Here is a 21,008-nt window from a genome sequence, read left to right as displayed (position 1 = left end):
AAGGTTATGAAACCTTACTGAGCTGTTTGTTCAGTGCTGGCAATGTAAGTGCATGGTGGCAAGTTCGCAAACTTAATTGTCACACCTCGTATTTAAGCAAAGATAGACTGATCACTGTGGATACTCTAATGTAAAGAGGATTCCTACCAGGAGGTGGGGAAATGGGCAAGAACCTCTTCCAGCTCTGAAGAGTCTGATTCTGTGGACCATTAAGAGTTTCAGGGAGCACTGCAGAGGCCGATTCTCTTTTGCACAAGTGAGAGTAACTTAAAAATACGTTATGTACATCATCTCCTTATCACAAATGCAAAGAGAATCCCTGCACATCCTACTTGGCCATAATTTCTGCCCCAAAGGTAGTCAACCCCACAATGGCATAAAGATCAAGCTACTGACAAGTGCAATGGAAATACTGAAATCATAACAGGAACATCTCAGAACAGATCTTTCCTTTCTGGGCAGTGAAGTTCAGTATACATGGATAATGCATTATGCATAAAATGCTGATCATGCGGTAACACTGGCACCACTGTTTACGGGGCTGTCTTGCCCCCTAGACTTTGAACTTGTGAAAGCAATGATTCTGTTTTATTTATATTTGAATACTTCATGCTTAGCACAGTGTCTGGCTTGTAGCTGGTGTTCTAGAATTTTTTGATGAATTGATCTAAACTATCTTAAATTTCTCTTTCTTCAGCAAATTTGTACCAAGTGCTTTCAATAGGCAAGCCATTGTCCTCAACCCTATGCTGAATATAAAAAAATAAAATAAAATACACGTTCATCATCCCTGTTCTCAAAAGACTCACAATCAAGATGAGATGAAAATATACAGAGGGTGCCAAAAAAAAGTATACCCATTTTAAGAAAGGAAAAAACTGTATTAAAATTGTAATACAATGAATGATGCTAACATTTATTTGATTAACTCCATCTTTTGAGCGAATGTCATACTGCACATTGCTATGTAATTCAATTCAACTTCGAAAAGTAACACATAGATAATATCTCTTAAAGTGTGTACATTTTTTTGGCACCCCTGGTATACGCCTAAGGTAATTAACGCTAAAGTTGTTGACCAAGTGACAAAATGGTATCCACAGACGAAAGTGTTGAAATCCAGAGGGAGGAAATTAGTATAGGCTTGTATAGATTGGTAGGGAAACTCTGATCTTCATGTAAAACAATAGGAGGAATTTTTAAAATTTAGTTTCAGTTCTCAAAGTCATATTTACTCTAGCTCTAAGCAGAGTTTATTCATTGTCTTTAATCCTTCCCATAACAAGTACAAACAATATATAAAACATTTTAATTCCTTCCTACATAGCTCACCACAGGTTTTGAGGACAAAAAGTAGATTTGTGAAGTTTTGAGTGTAGGTTAAGTGTAATGGATTAGGTGGAAGCCAGATGGAATACATTAAGAAAGAAAGGCACAACTCAGTCTGTGATAACCACAGAATTTTCCAAAGGACGAAACACATGGAATCAGTCAAAACAGAACTTTGTTTCCCAATCTGGCAGTATTTTACAGAGTTATAGAATCGAAGAAGCTTAGAACTGGAAGGAAAATTAGAGGTCATCTAGTCGTTTCATCATTTTACAAATGGGGGCACTGAGTATAGAAAAGATCAGTGATTTGCTCAAAATCTATGTGTAGCAGCACTGAGACGAGACTCCAAGATTCCTCAGCATTTTCTTTGGGTTCCAGGTTTTCTTTACCTACAAAGCTATCAAAACCAAACAGAAGAAAGAGCTCCACTTGGTTGGAAAGATGCAAATTGACTTTTATTGTCTCCTACTTCCCTGTGAAGTAGATGAAGGGAGCATTTGATACAGAGCTTGGGCAGGAAAAATTGTACTCATTCTTTCCCAGTATTTGGATTTTGGCCACATTGAATTGATGGCCAAATTTCTACCAGTGCTGTCTCCCAAACTATTCCCAAGTTCATCCTTCTACTCTACCCCCAATGTCATTGCCTTGGTGGAGGCCTTCATCATGTCTTGCCTAGATGCTCAAGATGGCTTCCTAACTGAGCTCCATGGTATTGTCAGAGAGTGGTCCTAAAATACAAATCGAGTCTTGTCACCCTTAGACTAGCTACATAGGCCCCAAAGCCCTACATGGCCCTCCACCAGGAACGTCCAGTGATTATTCTCAAATTTTCTGGAAAAGGCAATGCTCTTTCATACTTTTGTGCCTTGCACAGTCTCATTCATCTGCCCTTGACTCTGTTCCTATCCTTTTTATTCTTCAAGGACGGTTCTACTCTGCTCAGGTGTGAAGGCTTCCTCAGCTCTTCCAACAGACTTAGTCACCCTCTTGAAGTGCTCTCCATTAGCTCTTCGCACAGGCCTGTATTACCGCCTGCTCATGTGCACACTGATGATCTGCTCCCAGGCGTCTCCTCTCCTAGATAATGAGCCCTGCTTAAGGGCAGAGGCCAGGTCTCCTTTATTGTAGGAATTGTCTCGGCAAATGTCTGTAGAAAGGTAGGAAAGGAAAAAAGAAGTAAAACCATGACCATTTGCAGAGAACTGACTATTTTTATTTGCCTTTGCATAGGATTTTTTCACATTATTGTGCATGTGTGTTAAAATTAATGTTCCCACTCACCTCCCCCAGCCCCACTTCTCAATAATCTATTTACAGTTCATTTTTTCTAGATCCTTCAATATGCCTGATAAAGATCATGTAAACATTATGTTTTTTCTTAAATAAATACGGAATTATACATATTTTTCTGTTTTTACTTAATGTATTCTGGACATACATAAAGATTTGCCTCATTTTAAAAAATGAGTTTATCACATTCCATAATACATATGTGCCATATTTTTATTTTAAAAATATTTTTATTAAAATATAGCTAACATATAATATTATATTAGTTTCAGATGTACATCATAGTTATTCAACGTCTATATACCTAAAGTGATTCCCATGATAAGTCTCGCAACCATCTGACACCATACTATGCTATCACAATATTACTGACTATATTCCCTATGCTGCATGTTACATCCCCATGACTTATTTGTTTTATACCTGGAAATTTGGACCTCTAATTCCTCTTCACCTTTCCCCCCCTTTTTAAAATTTTTAATCACAGTTGACATTCAATAGTATTTTATATTAATTTCAGGTGTACAGCATAGTGGTTAGACATTTATACAGAGGGTACCAAAAAGATGTATACACATTTTAAGAAAGGGAAACTGTATCAAAATTGTAACACTCAATATATACAGATAACAAAAGATGAACACAAGTCATGTTTGGCTTATGCAATGACAAGAGGTGCTCAAAGTGGTTACCATCAGCGTCCAGACACTTCTGATGACAGTGAACTACTGCTTGAGCAACGTTGACTAGTGTCCACTCGTTTATATTTTTTGGGCACCCTTGGTATAATTTAAGAAGTGATTCCCTTTGACTAGTACCCACTTGGCACTAGACATATTTATTACCGTATTATTGACTATATTCCCTATGCTTTAATTTACATTTCCATGAATATTTTATGACTACCAATTTGTACTTCTTAACCCCTTCAACTTTTTCACCCTGCCTCCCAGCCCCTCTTCCAACTATCACACTGATAAACCTAGTACCCATCTGAAACCATACATAATTATTACAATATTATTGACTATATTTCTTATGCTATACCCTACATCCCCATGACTACTGTGTAACAACCAATTTGTACTTCTTAATCCCTTCTCTTTTTTCACCCAACCCCCAACCCCTCTCCCACCTGGCAACCACCAAAATGTTTTCTGTATCTATGAGTTTGTTTCTGTTTTGTTTGTTTATTTTGTTCTTTAGATCCTACATGTAAGCAAAATCACATTGCATCTGTCTTTCTCTGTCTGACATACTCCACTGAGCACAGTATCCTCCAGGTCCATCCATGCCCCCGCCGATGGCAAGAACCTATTCCCTTCCTTGGCCAAGCAATATTCCATTGCACATAAGTACCACCTCTTCTTTATCCATTCATCCATCAACAGACACCCAGGCTGCCTCCACATCTGGGCCATTGTAAACAATGCTGAAATGAACATAAGGATGCACACATCCCCTCGAAGTAGTATTTTGGGTTTCTTTGGATAAATACCCTGAAGTGGGATTACTGGGTCTTTCTTTGTCTTTTGTTATTGCCTTTGTTTTAAAGTCTATTTTGTCTGGTATAAACATTGCTATCCCAGCCTTTTTTTAATTTCCATTTTTATAAAATATCTTTTTACATCCCTTTCCTTTCAGTCTGTGTGTGTCTTTCGATCTCACATGAGTCTCTTGTAAGCAGCATATGTGAGGGTCTTATTTTCTTATCCGTTCAGGCCCCTATGTCTTTTGATTGGAGCATTAATCCATTTACATTTAAAGTAATTATTGATAGATATGTAGCTATTGCCATTTTATTATTAATATTTTTTATCTTTCCTCCTCCTCCTCCTTCTCCCTTCTTAGAAGTCCCTCTAGCATTCTTTTTAATGCTGGTTTGGTGGTGATAAACTCCTTTCACTTTTTCTTGTCTGGGAAGCTCTTTGTCTGTTCTTTGATTCTAAATGACAGCTTTGCTGGGTAGAGTAATCTTGGTTTTAGGTCCTTGCTTTTCATCACTTTGAATATTTTCTGCTAATCCCTCTGGCCTGCAAAGTTTCTGTTGAGAAATCAGCTGATAGTCTGATGGGAGCTCCGTTGTAGGTAACTAACTGCTTTTCTCTTGCTGCTTTTTGGATTCCCTCTTTGTCTTTAACCTTTGCCATTTTAATTATAATGTTTTTTTTTTGATGGAGGCCTGTTTGGGTTCATCCTGTTTGGGACTCTCCATGCTTCCTGGGCTTGTATGTCGATTTCCTTCACCAGGTTTGGGAAGTTTTTCATCATAATTTCTTCAAATAGGCTTTCAATTCCCTGCTCTCTCTCTTTTCCTTCTGATATCCCTGTGATGTGAATATTGGTACGCTTGATGTTGTCCCGGAAGCTTCTTAAACTCTCCTCAATTTTTTGGATTCTTTCTTCTTTTTGTTGTTCTGATTGGGTGTGTCATACTACCTTATCTTCTAAATCACTGATTAGATCCTCTGCTTCATCTCATCTACTGTTGATTCCCTCCAATGTATTCATCATTTCAGTTACCGTATCCTTCATTTCTGAGTGGTTCTTTTTTATGTTTTCTATCTCCATTTTTATGTTTCCCGTCTCTTTGTTGAAGTTCTCCCTGAGATCTCTGAGCATCCTTATAACCGTGTTTGAAACTCTGCATCTGGTAGATTTCTTGTCTTCATTTTGTTTAATTCTTTTTCTGGAGCTTTGTTCTGTTTTTTAATTTGGGACATGTTTCTTTGTGTCCCCATTTTGACTGCCTCCCTATTTTTATTTCTATGTATTAAGTAGGGCTGCTATGTTTCCCATTCTTAGTAAAGTGACCTATTGCAGTAGGTGTGCTATGGGGCCCAGTGGTGCAGTCTCCTTGGTTACCTGAGCTGCAGGTGTGTCCCTTGTATGGGTTGTTTGTGCTCTCCTGTTATATTTGAGGCTTGGTTGCTTTTTGCACATTGGTAGGAAGGATTGTCCTTTGGGCTGATTGGCTGTGACTACAGTGGAGGAACAGTTGTGCAGGGACTGACCCTATGGAGCAAGATTTGCTTTAGCTGGGCTCTGGTTCCTGCCCAGTGTGCTCTTTGAGTGTGTTGTCCTTTGAGGCGGCCAGGTGATGCTCCAGCGAAGTTTGAACCTGAAAATCAGGTGTACCAGCCCTAGAGCCCCTTTGGGAGGGGCCCTTCCACAGGCCAAGTTCCGCTGTGGCCTGTGCCCTGCCCAGGGCCATCTGTCATGAGCCACAAAGAGGTCAAACCATGAACCAAGGCCCACTGCCACTAGTGCCCCACTTGGGGCTGCTTAGCAAGAGGTACAGTACACACCAAAGCCAGATGCTGCTTGTTTGGGTTTTGTGAACCTTGGAGAGATTTTAGGAAAGTTTGTAGCATGAATAAGAAAGGCCATTTGTATGGAAAAGACACTGGAATCGACTTGGGTGGGTCCAAAACTGGGGTGGGGCAGTGTCTCAGTGAATTACCAGAGCAGGATGAATGGTGTTAGCCAGGCTGATGGTGACTCAGATACGGTGGCTGCCTGCCATCTGCAGGCCCGGAGTGGGGAGGGCTCAACAACGAAATGATAGATTCTGCCAGCACTTTTGTCTGGGAGAAACTTGTGCCTCTGCCCCTCACCCTGGAAGCCAGACAATTCAGTTTCTTCATGTACATCCCTGGCACCTTTTGACCTGCTTCCCCTGTGCTGGAGCTCAGAGCAAGAGAGTCCATTAGCGAGTAAGTCTGTGTGCGGGCCCTTTAAGAGGATCACCTGGGACTCTAGGTGCCCTCTATCTCACCCAGCCACAATCCACACGGGCTTTCACAGCCAGAAGTTATGGGGACTTCTCTTCTCAGCACTGGAACCCTAGGCTCGGGAGCCTGGTGTGGGTCTGGGATCTCTCGCTCTTTTGGGAAGGGACCTCTGCAGTTAAGATATCCCTCCTGATTTTTATCGTCATACATGGGTGTGAGACCAGCCTGTTCTACATCTCTGCCCCTCCTACCAGTCTAGCGATGTCTTCTTCTGTATGTCTTTAGATTTCTGTTCAGCTAGACCAGGTTGGTTGTTCTCAGCAATGGTTGTTCTGTAGTTTAGTTGTAATTTTGATGTGGTCCTGAGAGAAGGCGAGCACAGCATTCACCTACTCCACCATCTTGACGAGAAATGTATGTGTAATATTTTTCAACTTGTCATTATATATAGTAATGTCTGATGTTTCAACCTTATGCTGCAATAATTATTGGTGTGACTTGTCTCCAATCCTATGAATAACTTCAAAATTGTGATGCTGTCACTACTTATTATAGTGTCTGCAAGAACCTACCAATGGAGTGATTGTTAAAAGTCATGATAACATTTGCATTGGTTCCTATTCTGTCCCTATTTCATGTATTCTTAATTTCCTTGGTTCTTTCTAGTGATAGGGGCTGAAAAGGGACTTCCAAGAGACTCAAAGTGGAGTTTCCGTGGTGGTCTGCTAATGTAACAGGAGTATACCTACAGGACTCTACCTTCCACTTACATAAGTCACCACATTAACTAGATTGCATACACATATGTGAGTTATCTTTTCATCTTGCAATGAGTTAATTATTTGTAGAACTGTGCTCTGAATGAAGAAGGTACAAAAATGGCCAAATGAGATGCATGGCAGCATTTCTACCACTTGTCCCCCTTTTCTTTTTCTATAGGCATTATGCTACTGAGTAACCAATAATAGATCTATGTTTGAGGGCCAAAGGTGTTTGTGGCAAGAGAATGGTTTACCTTTGCAGTTAGCTTGGGGAAATGGGTCTTTTCAATTGGTATCCTAAACTGCAAACCACTACATTAGCCCATCTTCCTTCTTTGCTTCCTGTCTCACTCTGCCCTCGGCACATGAGGTCTAATACCAAGATGGGAGCCCCTCTCCTCACTTCATTGGCCACCAGAAAGGAAACAAAAGGAGCAGCAGCGATTCAGCCACTGTTTTGAAGCCTGCCACCTTTTCTCCTCCGAGCCTGCCCTATGTTGTTTATATCCCTGAGTGTGGGGTCATTACTTATATTTTCCTTCTCCTGCCAATTTAGTTTTTACTGTCTCTCCTGCAGGATTAAAATGGATGCTAAAAAGCCAAGGAAATGCAGTTTGACATCCTTTCCGAATTTGAAAACAGAGGGGAAACAAAATCTCACCTTTTTGAAGGTAAGGATCCTGGAATTTCATTTGTGGAAGAGAATGGTATCATCCTGAAGACTTGAGGACCCAGTGGCGATTATTGTGCCCCAGGTACCTTTGACAACAGGATGAGAGCAAGGAAGGTGTGAGAGGACTAAGCTAGTTGGCAGAGCAAGGGCTGGGAGAGCTTGGCGGGGAAATTGATTGGAGGGCCAGAGTGTAGTTTTATGAACTTCAGAACTGCCAGGCCTTAATCAGACAGGTGACTTGTATTTGCGGGGACCCTGGGCTAGTATCTGTTCCACAGTATCTTTTATTCCGCTCTGTATTCCTGGTACCAGAAGTGTCCTGGAATGCTTCTGAACAAGTATGCAAGAACATTTCCAGAAAACGTCTGTTTTATTTCTAACACAGACATAGTATCTTTCTTTTTACTCTGTCATAAAAACTAGTGAATTCCCACAGCACTAAAGATAATATTGTGATGTGGTAACTTTGTGATCACATTCTATAAGATCAACTTCTAAATCAGGTGTACTTGTTAATCTAATGCCCTAAGTTTGAATTACGCAACTTACTCAAAAGATCATATTTTTTGAGATCTTTGTTGTGAAAATCTTGCAGCAAACTTTAGCCCAGAGCATTCAGGTTGGGCTTTCTGAATGTTGTGTGCATCATTGTTTGGGAGAGCCAGAGGTTAGCCGCCTACCAAAGGCCTGGTGAAAATTCTCCCTACTGCGGATCACATACCACATCCTTAAAATTATGACTCTTGGGTCACTTCCTCCAAGCAGTCTTCCTGATTTAACTCTAGCATTCTTCCCCTCGGGGTTATAACTCTTAAAATGGACCCTAATGCAAAGTCCATTGTTCCCCACCCCTACTTCTACCATCGCCATATACAACAAAAACATTTATTTTGCAACTCATAGGTACAAAAATTTACTAATACCTAAAATATTTATTTTAATAAAACAAAATTAATATAAAATATTTGTAATAGTAAATCCTACAGCAAAACATGATAATATAATAAACACAATATTCTGTTAATTCAAATTTTTAAATACTGTGGATACAGAGTGGTCTTGATCATGATTTTATTTAGCAAAATCATCACAAGTTTTGCAATTTTCATTTTTTTTAGCTGCTTGAGCTCATATTTATTGAGTGCTTAGATAAACCTTAGAGGCAAGTACTATCATTACCACCATTTTATAGACGAGGAAACTGAGATTCAAGTGAAGTTAATTATTCATGGACATAAACCAGTGAGTGAAGGACAGAATTCAAACCCATATTCTTTTTTTCTTTAGTTAATATTAAGTTTATTAGGGTAACATCGGTTAATAACATTATATAATTTTCAGGTGCCCAAGACTACAATTTGACATATATGTACTCTATTGCATGCTGACCACCTGAAATCTAGTTTCCTTTCGCTTCCACATGTTTGACCCCCTTTACCTGCTTTGCACTCTGTCTGTCCTTTAATTCCCTCTAGTAACCACCATTCTGTTGTCTATATCTATGAATTTGTTCTTGTTTGTTTCACTTGTTTGTTACTTTTTGTTTTATAGTACACATAAGTGAAATCATATGATTCTTGTCCTTTTCTGTCTGGCTATTTCACTTAGCATAATAATTTCAAGATGCATCCATATTGTCACAAATGGCAATATTTCATCTTTTTATGGCAGAGTAGTATTCCACTGTATATATTTACCACAACTTCTATATCCAGTCATCCATCCATGAACACTTAGGTTGTTTCCATGCCTTGGCAATTAGATATAAATAATGCAGCAATAAACATAGGGATACATATATATATATATATATATATATATATATATATATAGAGAGAGAGAGAGAGAGAGAGAGAGAGAGAGAGCTCTTTTATATATTTTATATATAAATATATATTATATATATTTTTTTTTACACAAATAAGTGTTTTCATGTTTTTCAGGTAAATGTTCAGAAGAGATATTGCTAGATCATATGGTAGCTCTATTCTTAACTTTTTGAGGAACCTCCGTACTGTTTTCCATAGTGACTGCACTAATTCACGTTCCCACTAACTGTGTATGAGGCAAACCCATATTGTTAACCACTCTATTCCATGCCTCTTTGCTGAGCAATGTCAACTCTGTTGTCATATATAATTCCTTACTTATATTAATCTTAAGAAGCAAATTCTGCTGCAATTACAGAGACAGGAATGACCAAAAATAAAACTAAAAGGTACACTGAAGATAAATTCATTTATGTTGTATTTTATGATAACTGCTGGCAAATTGACAATATCATTTTAAAATATTACTTAAACTTGTAACTATTGTCTTTACACTGGTAGTTATTCTGATGGGCCCTAAATAAATGTCTTTTCACCATCTGATTATTAATATTTTCTCCCAATGAACTTCTCATTTAATTAAATTGGATAGGCTTAACTAAGGATCGGCAAACAAGTCAGTAACTGTTCTCAGTACATGAAATCTTGGGTTTCACTGGATAGTTGTATTAATTGGAGGATGAAAAGAATGAATTATAATCCCTTCACCTAAAAAACTACTGAAGATGAGAAAGCTATGGATCTCAGCATATCAACTTCCCCAAGCAGGTGTTGAAAAAATTATTTTAGATGTTTAAATAAATTAATAAAAATGTATGTTTATTTCATGATATTTAATATGTTATATAGTGTTTATAATAATAAGTATTTAAATATTTTCTATATGGATCTTGGTAGTATTTCAGCTGGGAGGGGTTTAAAATATCTTTTTTTTTTATCAAGGGTAATCACCTTTATTTTTTTCATTTTTTCATTTCTTGTAAATTTATTGGGTGACAATTGTTAGTAAATTTACATAGATTTCAGGTGTACAATTCTATATTACATCATCTATAAATCCCATTGTGTGTTCACCACCCAGAGTCAGTTCTTCTTCCATCACCATATATTTGATCCACCTTACCCTCATCTCTGTCCCCCACCCCCCTTATCCTCTGGTAACCACTAAACTATTGTCTGTGTCTATGAGTTTTTGTTTCTCATTTGTTTGTTTTGTTCTTTTGTTCTTTTTGGTTTATATACCACATATCAGTGAAATCATGTGGTTCTCTGCGTTTTCTGTCTGACTTATTTCACTTAGCACTATACTCTCAAGATCCATCCATGTTGTCACAAATGTTCCTATATCATCTTTTCTTACCGCCGATTAGTATTCCATTGTGTATATGTACCACAACTTCTTTATCCACTCATCTATCGAAGGACATTTTGGTTGTTTCCATGCCTTGGCCACCATAAACAAAGCTGCAATGAACACTGGAGCACAAGTGTCTTTATGTATAAATGTTTTCAGATTTTTTAGGTAGATACCCAGGAGAGGGATTGCTAGGTCATATGGTAATTCTATTCGTAATTTTTTGAGGATCCTCCAAACTGCTTTCCATAGCGGCTGCACCAGTCTGCATTCCCACCAACAGTGTATGAGGGTTCCTTTTTCTCCATAGCCTCTCCAACACTTGTTACTATTTGTCTTGTTGATGATAGCCATTCTGACTGGGGGGAGGTGATATCTCATTGTGGGTTTTATTTGCATTTCTCTGATGATTAGCGATGTTGAGCATTTTTTCATGCGTCTATTTGCCATTTGTATGTTCTCTTTGGAGAAATGTCTCTTCAGGTCCTCTGCCCATTTTTCAATTGGGTTGTTTGGTTTTTTGTTGTTGAGTTTCATGAGTTCCTTGTATATCTTGGATATTAGCCCCTTATCGGAGGCACTGTTTGCAAAAATCTTCTCCCATTCAGTAGGTTGCCTGTTTATTTTGTCGATGGTTTCTTTTGCTGTGCAGAAGCTTTTAAGTTTCATATAGTCCCATTCATTTATTTTAGCTTATACTTCCATTGCCTTTGGAGTCAAATTCATAAAATGCTCTTTGAACCCAAGGTCCATAAGTTTAGTACCTATGTTTTCTTCAATGCGGTTTATTGTGTCAGGTCTTATGCTTAAGTCTTTGATCCATTTTGAATTAATTTTGGTACATGGTGACAGATAGCAGTCCAGTTTCATTCTTTTGCACGTAGCTATCCAATTCTGCCAGCACCATTTATTGAAGAGGCTGTCTTTTCTCCACTGTATGTTTTTAGCTTCTTTGTCAAAAATCATCTGTCCATATTTATGTGGTTTATTTCTGGTTTCTCAATTCTATTTCATTGGTCTATGTGTCTGTTTTTCTGCCAATACCCTGCTGTTTTGATTATTGTTGTGCTGTTGTACAAGCTGAAGTCAGGGAGTGTGATACCTCCAGCATTGTTCCTTTTTCTTAGGATTGCTTTGGGTATTTGGGGTCTTTTGTGTTTCCATACAAATCTGATGACTTTTTGTTCTATTTCTTTAAAAAATGCCATTGGGATTTTGATGGGGATCGCATTAAATCTGTATATTGCTTTGGGTAATATGGCCATTTTAACTATGTTAATTCTTCCAATCCATGAGCACGGAATGTCTTTCCATTTCTTTGTGTCTTCTTCAATTTCTTTCAAAAATGTCACATAGTTTTCAGCATATTGGGCCTTCACATCCTTGGTTAAGTTTATTCCTAGGTATTTTATTCTTTTTGCTGCAATTGCAAAGGGAATTGTTTTTTGTATTTCTTTTTCTGAGATTTCATTGTTAGTATATAGGAATGCAATGGACTTTTGTACGTTGATTTTGTAGCCAGCACCTTTACTGTATTCGTTTATTGTTTCTAATAGGTTTTTGGTGGAGTCTGTAGGGTTTTCTATATATAGCACCATGTCATCTGCAAAGAGTGATATTTTAACTCTTCATTCTCAATTTGGATGCCTTTTATTTCTTTCTCTTGCCTGATTGCTCTGGCAAGGACTTCCAACACTATGTTGAAAAGCAGAGGTGATAGGGGACAGCCCTGTCGTGTTCCTGAACGTAGAGCAAAGGGCTTCAGTTTTTCACCATTAATTATGAGATTAGCTGAGGGCTTGTCATAAATGGCCTTCATTATGTTAAGGTATTTTCCTTCTATACCTATTTTATTAAGTGTTTTAATCATAAGTGGATGTTGTATCTTGTCAAATGCTTTTTCTGCATCAATTGATATAATCATATGATTTTTGGCCTTTATTTTGTTTATGTGATGTATCACATTGATGGATTTGCGAATGTTGAATCATCCTTGTGCCCCGGGGATGAACCCCACTTGGTCGTGGTGAATAATCTTTTTAATGCATTATTGTATTCGATTTGCTAGAATTTTGTTTAGGATTTTTGCATCAGTATTCATCAGAGATATGGGTCTGTAGTTTTCTTTTTCTGTGTTGTCCTTACCAGATTTTGGTATCAGAGTAATGTTGGCCTCATAAAATGAGTTAGGGAGTACTATCTCTTCTTCAATTTTTTGGAAGAGTTTGAGCAGGATTAGTATTAGATCCTCTTTGAAGGTTTGGTAGAATTCACTAGTGAAGCCATCTGGTCCCGGACTTTTGTTTTAGGGCAGGTTTTGGATGACTGATTCAATTTTGTTACTGGTGATCGGTCTGTTTAGATTTTCCAGTTCTTCATGGTTCAGCCTTGGAAGGCTATATGTTTCTAAGAACTTGTCCATTTCTTCTAGATTATTGAATTTGGTGGCAGATAGTCCTTCATAGTATTCTTGGATGATCCTTTGTATTTCTCTGGTGTCCGTGATAACTTACCCTTTTTCATTTCTGATTTTCTTAATTAGTGTCTTCTCTCTTCTTATCTTAGTGAGTCTAGCCAAGGGTTTGTCAATTTTGTTAATCTTTTCAAAGAACCAGCTCTTTGTCACATTAATTTTTTCTATTGTCTTTTTGTTCTCTATTTCATTAAGCTCTGCTCTGATTTTTGTTATTTCCTTTCTTCTGCTGACCTTGGGTTTCACTTGTTCTTCTTTTTCTAGTTCTTTGAGGTGTAACATGAGGTTATTTATTTGGGATTTATCTTGTTTCTTGAGATAGGCCTGTAATGATATAAATTTCCCTCGTAAAACTGCTTTCGCTGTATCCCAAAAATTTTGGTAGGATGTATTTTCATTGTCATTTGTTTCTATGTATCTTTTGATCTCTCCTCTAATTTCTTCTTTGACCCAGTCATTCTTTAAAAGTATGTGGTTTAATCTCCACGTATTTGTGTTTTTTCCTGCTTTCTTTTTGCAGTTGATATCCAATTTCACAGCCTCGTGATCAGAGAATATGGTTGGTATGATTTCAATCTGCTTAAATTTGCTGAGGCTCATTTTATGTCCCAATATATGGTCTATCCTTGAGAATGTTCCACGTACACTCGAAAAGAATGTATAGTCTGATGTTTTAGGATGAAGTGCTCTATGTATGTCAATTATGTCCATTTCATCTAATGTGTCATTTAGGGCTGATATTTCGTTATTTATTTTCTGTTTGGATGATCTATCCATAGCTGTATGTATCAATGATGTATTTAAGTCCCCTAGTATAATTGTGTTTTGGTCAATTTCTCCCTTTAGTTCTGTTAGTAGTTGCTTGCTATATTTCGGTGCTCCCTGATTGGGGGAGTAAATATTGATGACTGTTATGTCTTCTTGTTGTATAGTCCCCTTTACCATTATGAAATGTCCATCTTTGTCTCTTGTTATCTTTTTCACCCTGAAGTCTGTTTCATCTGATATCATTATGGCTACACTTGATTTTCTCTGGATACCATTTGCTTGGAGTGTCAATTTCCACCCTTTCACTTTGAGTCTATGCTTGTCCTTGTAGCTGAGATGTTTCTCTTGGAGACAGCATATGGTTGGGTTTAGTTTTTTGATCCAATCTGCTACTCTGTGCCTTTTTATTGGTGAGTTCAGTCCATTTACATTTAGGGTGATTATTGATATGTGAGGATTTCCTGTCATTCTATCTTTAGTTTTCTGGTTAGGCTGCGTTTCCATTGTTTCTTTTCCTTTTTGTTGTTGTCCATTATTTCTGTGTGGTGGTATTCTATGATGTTTCCCTCTGTTTCTTCTTTTATTACAGTATATATTTCAGTTCTGGATTTTTTTTTTTGAGTGGTTACCCTTAAGTTTATGTAAAAGAAAGTTTGATATTTAGAGTATTTCATTTTCTTCAGTACGCTTACTTTCTCCATTCTCATATTCTGGTTCAGGCCTTTACTTTCCCCCTTTTTATGTTTTGGTTGCCACAAATTGTCCCCGTTGGTGGTCGAATAGCCTCCTTTAGTATTTCTTGTAGTGCAGGTCAGGTATTAGAAAATTCCCTCAGCTTCTGCATGTCTGGAAAGGTCTTTATTCCTCCTTCATATCTAAAGGATATCTTTGCTGGATATATTATTCTTGGCTCATAATTTCTCTCTTTGAACAGTTTGAATATTTGGTTCCACTCCCTCCTGGCTTGTAGAGTTTCTGCTGAAAAATCTGATGATAATCTGATGGACTTTCCTTTGTACGTTATTGTCTTCTTTTCCCTGGCTGCCTTGAGGATTCTTTCTTTGTCGTTGATTTTGTCTTTCAATGTCCTTGGAGAAGGCATGTTGGGATTGAGGTAATTAGGTGTTCTATTTGCTTCTTCGATTCGAGGATCCAGTTCTGTCCACAAGTTTGGGAAGTTCTCATCAACAATTTGTTTGAATATATTCTCTGTTCCCTTCTCTCTTTCTTCTCCTTCTGGTATGCCCATTATTTTTATATTGCTCTTTCTGATGGAGTCAGAAAGTTCTTGTAGAGTTCTTTCATTTCTTTTAAGTCTCAAGTCTTTTTCTTCTTCCATGTGTGTAATTTCCAGGTTTCTATCTTCGATGTCACTGATTCTTTCCTCCATGGTCAACTCTACTACTTAAACTGGTTATTTCATTCTTAATCCTTCTATTGAGTTCTTAATCTCCAGAAATTCTATTTGCGTGTGTTTTTTTTTTAAATTTCAATCTCTTTTGTAAAATGCTCATGTTGTTCTTTGATTGTGTTTCTGAGTTCATTAAATTGCCTTTCTGTTTTTTCTTGCATCTCGTTGAGTTTTTTCAGAACTGCAATCTTGAATTCTCTATCACTTAAGTTACATATTTCCATATCTTTAAGTTCCTTTTCTGGAGACTTTTCACTTTCTTTCTGAGCTGTCTTGTTGCCTTGGTTATTCATGGCAATTACTGATTTATTATTTCTCTTCCTAGACATCTACAGGAGTGGCTTCTGCAACAGGTTGTTAGGAACAGGTCTTTCATTTGTTTTCCAGTACTTGTTGGTAGAATGTTTTATTTTCTTTCTGACTGCAGCCTTTTTTTTCTCTCTCACACGGTAGTGCTGTTTTCTCTGCATTATTCCAGCTTCTCACACAATGAGGGGATTCCGTGGGAGATGGGCTTCTCCTCTGTTAATAGTTTGCCTGGGTCACAGGGTGCACTGTCCGTGTGGGTATGCAGAGAGCTTTTGAAGTTCGAAAGCTCTTTCTGCACCAGATTCAGAGCCTGTGTGTTTCAACAGTTCTGTTTACTCCTGCAGGGATCTGCCCAGATAGGTGGGGCCGGGGCGTAGTGAGTTGTGAGAGGTGGACCAGAGCAATGGCGGCGACCACCACCACAGCCGGTCCTGCTTCCACAGCTCCCTTCCCTTTGCTGGAACTAGTTGGGCTGCGAATCTGTGTCTGCGGTCCACAGTTCTCAGAACAGCAAATATTCTGTTCTTTTGATCTGACACTGCTACTGTTCCTCTTCTATCACCGGGCTGGTGGAGGTGGGAAGAGCTCTGGGAGGGTAAGGAGGGGTAGGCTAGTCTCAGGGACTAAGGCTTCTGTTCTCTGCTCGGCAGTGAGGGCTTAAACCACTGTTTTCAGCCTTCTTCCCTCAGTCTTTGCTCCAAGGTCTCTGCCGTGAGTGTTGTGTTCAGCCGTGTTATATGCTGCCCCCTCAGCCCTGTGGTCCATAAGCGGAGCCCTAGTAGTCCGAGTTCTTCCCTCTCCCGCAGGTGCGGTAGCTCCGGGATACAGCGAGCTCGGAGCACTGAGCTAGGTCTGCGTCCTGTGCCTGCGGGGCTCTGTCTCTGTACTTCTCCCTTCCCTTTTCCCCCCCACTCGCGCGATTTGCCCACCTGGAGGTGAATTCAGTAGTGGGCCTCTTCGTCTTGCCTGTCTGCTGTGCAGGGAGTCCTTTGTGGAGTTATTGTTGTTCAATTAGTTGTAAATTCCAGGAGAGCTTTACAGAGGCTCACCTCATGCACCATTTTGATGACGCCTGTAAAATGTCAATTTTAATAATCTATTTCACCTAGCTTGAAGACAACAGGTCTTATAGATAATAGGTTAGTGGTTACCAGAGGGTAAAGGGGTAGGGGGATGGTAGAAGAGGGTAAACGGGGTCTAATATATGGAAGGAGAACTGACTCCGGGTGGTGAACACAATGTGATATATAGATGATGTATTATTACAGAATTGTACACCTGAAACCTATGTAACTTTACTAACCACCGTCACCCCAATAAACTTTAATTTAAATAAAAAACAGGTCTTAATATAGTATTAAGTAATATATGATTAATAATATTTGTAACAGTAATGCATGGTTATATTAATATAATAATATATAGTATATAGTAACATATGATTCTTTTTAAAATGCCCACATTCATTTGATTAAAACATGGTAAAATATTAGAGATCCATGTACCATAGAGAGACCTTTATCTTTGGTGTTTATGGAGAGTCCTCATCCTTTCAGCTTAGCTGGCAAGGGTCGTTGAACTCTCATAGTGGCTCTCAATTACACAGGATCTTTCTGCCCTTCAGGAAAATGCTTTCGTGTTATAGTTTATCCTAACTGCTGGCAGAAGGAACATACTGTCTTCTGGACCTCACTTATATCAGCTAGTAAGTTGGAGGATGTCTGGCTCTTCTGCAAGTCTATTGAAAGAAACCAGTGTTGCCTCCCAGCCCGCTTCTGGGACTGGAGGAGCTCACTGCAGAGTCTCAGGTTCAGTCCTCCCGGAGAGGGATGTGGAAGAGGCCTGGGGAGAGGGCTCTGTTAACTTAGGATGTTACTTTACAATTTCCCTGACAGTTGATGAGCAGGTACTACAAAGTATATCCAAAAGCTTGCTTAAGACACATTTTCTATTTTCCAGATACTGGAAGATTAAGTACTTGTTCTGTTCTTTCTCTTCTGTCCTTTAAGTGATTCAGTTGCTGAATATCACCCCCTTTAGACAGGACTTCCCTCGCCACCCTTTCTAACTGTACTATATATGTGCTTGTTTGCTTGTTTGCTGTCTGCCTCCCCCTCTAGAACTGCAATGTCCAATATGGCAGCCACTGGCGACATGAGGCTATGAACCCCCTACATGGGGCTAGTCCAAATGGAGGTGTGCTGTAAGTGAAAAATACACACCAGATTTTAAATACTCGGTGCAAAAAAAAAAAATTAAAGTAACTTGTTAATTTTTTATAATTGGTCAACTTTGTAGTATGTTAATTAATACCTCAATAACATAAAAATCATTTTATATTGATTACATGTTAATATAGTATTTTGAATATATTGCATTAAATATATTGTTAAAATTAATTTCACCTGTTTCTTTTTACTTTTTTAAGGTAGCTACCAGAAACATTTAAATTACACGTGTGGTTCACTTTATATTTCTACAGGAGAGTGCTGCTCTCGAATGGAAGCTGCATAACAGCAGAAATATTTTTGGTCTGCTTCAGTGCTGAATCCCCAGAACCCAGGACAGTACCCAGCACAGATTAGCACTTGATGTGTATTTGTGGAATAAAAGTCAGGAAAGTGTATATTCATTTGTTCCCTCTACAAATATTTATTGAGTGCCTACTCATTTCATTCAAGTATTGTTCTAAGTGCTGGGGATACAGTGGAGAGCAGAACAGACCAAGACCAAAAGAAAAAAAAAGAAAACAAAACAAAACTCATGACGCTTAAAATTGGGATTCTTTGTCGAAAGACCGGATAGTGCAGTTACATGCTGAAAAGGGTAATGACAGCTCCCATTTTCCTCAGGTGTCAAGAGTTCAGATTGAACTAGACTAGTGGTTCTCAGCCTTGGTTGTTGGATATTTACAATCACCTCGGGGAGGTTTTAAAGACCACTGAAGTCAGAATTTCTAGGGGTCACAGACATTTTTTTTAAAGTTTATTTCTTATTAACTATTTTGTAATCTGGTCTCCGTCAAGCTTTCTCCCACCTCCATGTAAAGTTCCTATATTCCCTCCTTAATTTCAAATGCATAAAATAAGCTGCAAAAAAGCCTGTTATTCTCCGGAGCATTTGAGATCTTGCTCCATGGCATATGTTGTCAGTTTGGCTCAAATAAACTCTTAAAAATTCCAAAAAGAGTTCCTTCCTATCACGTGGGGACAGATGACCATTTAAACACCAGTCTGAGACCCTGGTTAGATTACTAAATCTCTCTAACTGTTGGCTGGTTGTGAAACTGGAAAAGTTATTCCTACATTCCCAGAATCCAGTGGGATTAAATAAGATAAGAGAACATAGGCTTACTGCCTGGCAGCTGTTGGAAGCCCGATAAATATTGACTGCTTTTACCTTCCTCCCTTCTGTCCATTTAACAGAAAGGGGATTCCTGTAGGTGACAGGCTTATGTATGTCTCCCAGAGTAGAAGAAGGTATCTGAGAGCCATTCATTCTGTCGCATTCTGGATCTCATCCTTACTCCATCAGAAAAACAAACAATCCGACCATTTGGTATTGCAAAGGAATCGAATTCATAGCCAATTATAACTGAAGAGAGAACAAAGAACAGTGATTCCAATTGCCATTTTGCGTAGGTTTTTAGTGTGGTGCGCTATTATTTATGGTAATGAATTCACCTTTTAAATGCAAATTGCAGGCTCAGACTAGAAGAACTTAAATGGTCACATAACTAAACATTAAAACATTTAAACTATAATCATAAGCAGCTATTCTAGAGTTGGTGGCTCAATGGAAAATGGGCATATAATACAATATATCTACATTAGGGTACTTTCGGGGTTTGAGGGAGACCGCTTACATACTTTTTCCCATTCTCTCCTAGGGCCCCACTCTTCCTTCTGAGACCTACATAGGAAGTGCCATTTCCTTTTTCTGTATTCCCACTGGTGCTCTCAATTTGGAGAGAGAGGAGAACAAAGAGTTGAGTTTACCTTCAATTGCCATGACCAGGATGTGAAGCAAGAAGCATGGGGGAGCATCTCTGAGTCCCAGAATTAATCAGAGAATAGATAACTTCTCTTGAAAGCTTCCTCAGGCCATGACAAATGGAGTCTATCTGTTTCACATTGGAAGTGGAGATGAGATGTTAGACATACAACCCCCACCCCATATATTTTTAGCTTTTTATATTTGTTCCTGTCAACAATATTAAGGTAGTCATCAGCCCCATTTTACAGAGGAGGAAATTGAGACTCTAGGAGAGTAAGCAAATTACCTAATTCTGCTAATAAAAGCTGAAATCAGGATTCTGATTTTATTCTCTAATATATTGATGCTTTTTTAAAAAATGTTTTGATTATCAAATGTTGAGAATATGTAAAAGAATATTTAAGTTTATGGGTAAAGTCATAAGGAACAACACACAGTACAAGAAAAGTCTCCTGTGTCCCTTCCCTTGTGAGCGCCAGCTTTGTTCTTTCTCAAGAGTGCTTTGGTTGTTTGGAATCTTTTGTGATTCCAGACAAATTTTAGGATTGTTTTATTTATGTGAAAAATGCCATTGGGGTTGTGATAGGGGCTGCACTGAATCTTAAGATTGCTTTAGGTAATATGGACTTATATATTTTTTTTGTTTTAGAGAATTTTTATAAGAGTTTATTTGAGCCAAACTGACGACATATGCTGGGGAGCAAGATCTCAAATGCTCCAGAATGGACATTTAAACAATATTAATTCTTCTAATCCATGAGTATAGAATATCCTTCCATTTGTTTTTTGTTTTCTTCAATTTTTTTCATCAATGTCTTAAGAGTTTTCAGTGAGAACTAACGTCTTAATGATAGTCTTCCTATCCATGAACATGGAAAATCTCTTTATTTATTTAGATCTTCTGTGATTTCTTTCATTAAAGTGTCATAATTTTTCTTACATATATATTTTGTACATATTTTCTTAGACTTACACCTAAGTATTCTGATTGGTGGGGGACGCTAATGTAAACAGTGCATTTTTTATTTCAAATTCTAATTGTTCATTGCTGATATATAGGAAAGCAATTGGCTTT

The 21,008-nt window shown here is 38.2% G+C and overlaps 1 protein-coding gene across 1 annotated transcript in view; it reads left to right on the top strand.

Annotated features, from left to right (window-relative positions):
• Positions 1–7,704: 7,704 nt before the first annotated feature.
• The window catches only part of DYRK4 (dual specificity tyrosine phosphorylation regulated kinase 4), a gene marked incomplete at both ends in the record, with an annotated part of 48,031 nt that continues 34,727 nt past the window's right edge, over positions 7,705–21,008 (top strand). The window contains one exon of the mRNA XM_081059962.1: positions 7,705–7,791. Coding sequence (XP_080916088.1) covers positions 7,705–7,791 — 87 coding nt within the window. The remainder of the gene's footprint in view (positions 7,792–21,008) is intronic.

The sequence above is a fragment of the Rhinolophus hipposideros genome, assembly GCF_964194185.1.
Source record: "Rhinolophus hipposideros genome assembly, chromosome: 9".
NCBI lineage: Eukaryota > Metazoa > Chordata > Mammalia > Chiroptera > Rhinolophidae > Rhinolophus > Rhinolophus hipposideros.
The sequence above is the reverse complement of the archived record's forward strand: the minus strand, read 5'-3'. Positions and strand labels throughout refer to the sequence as shown.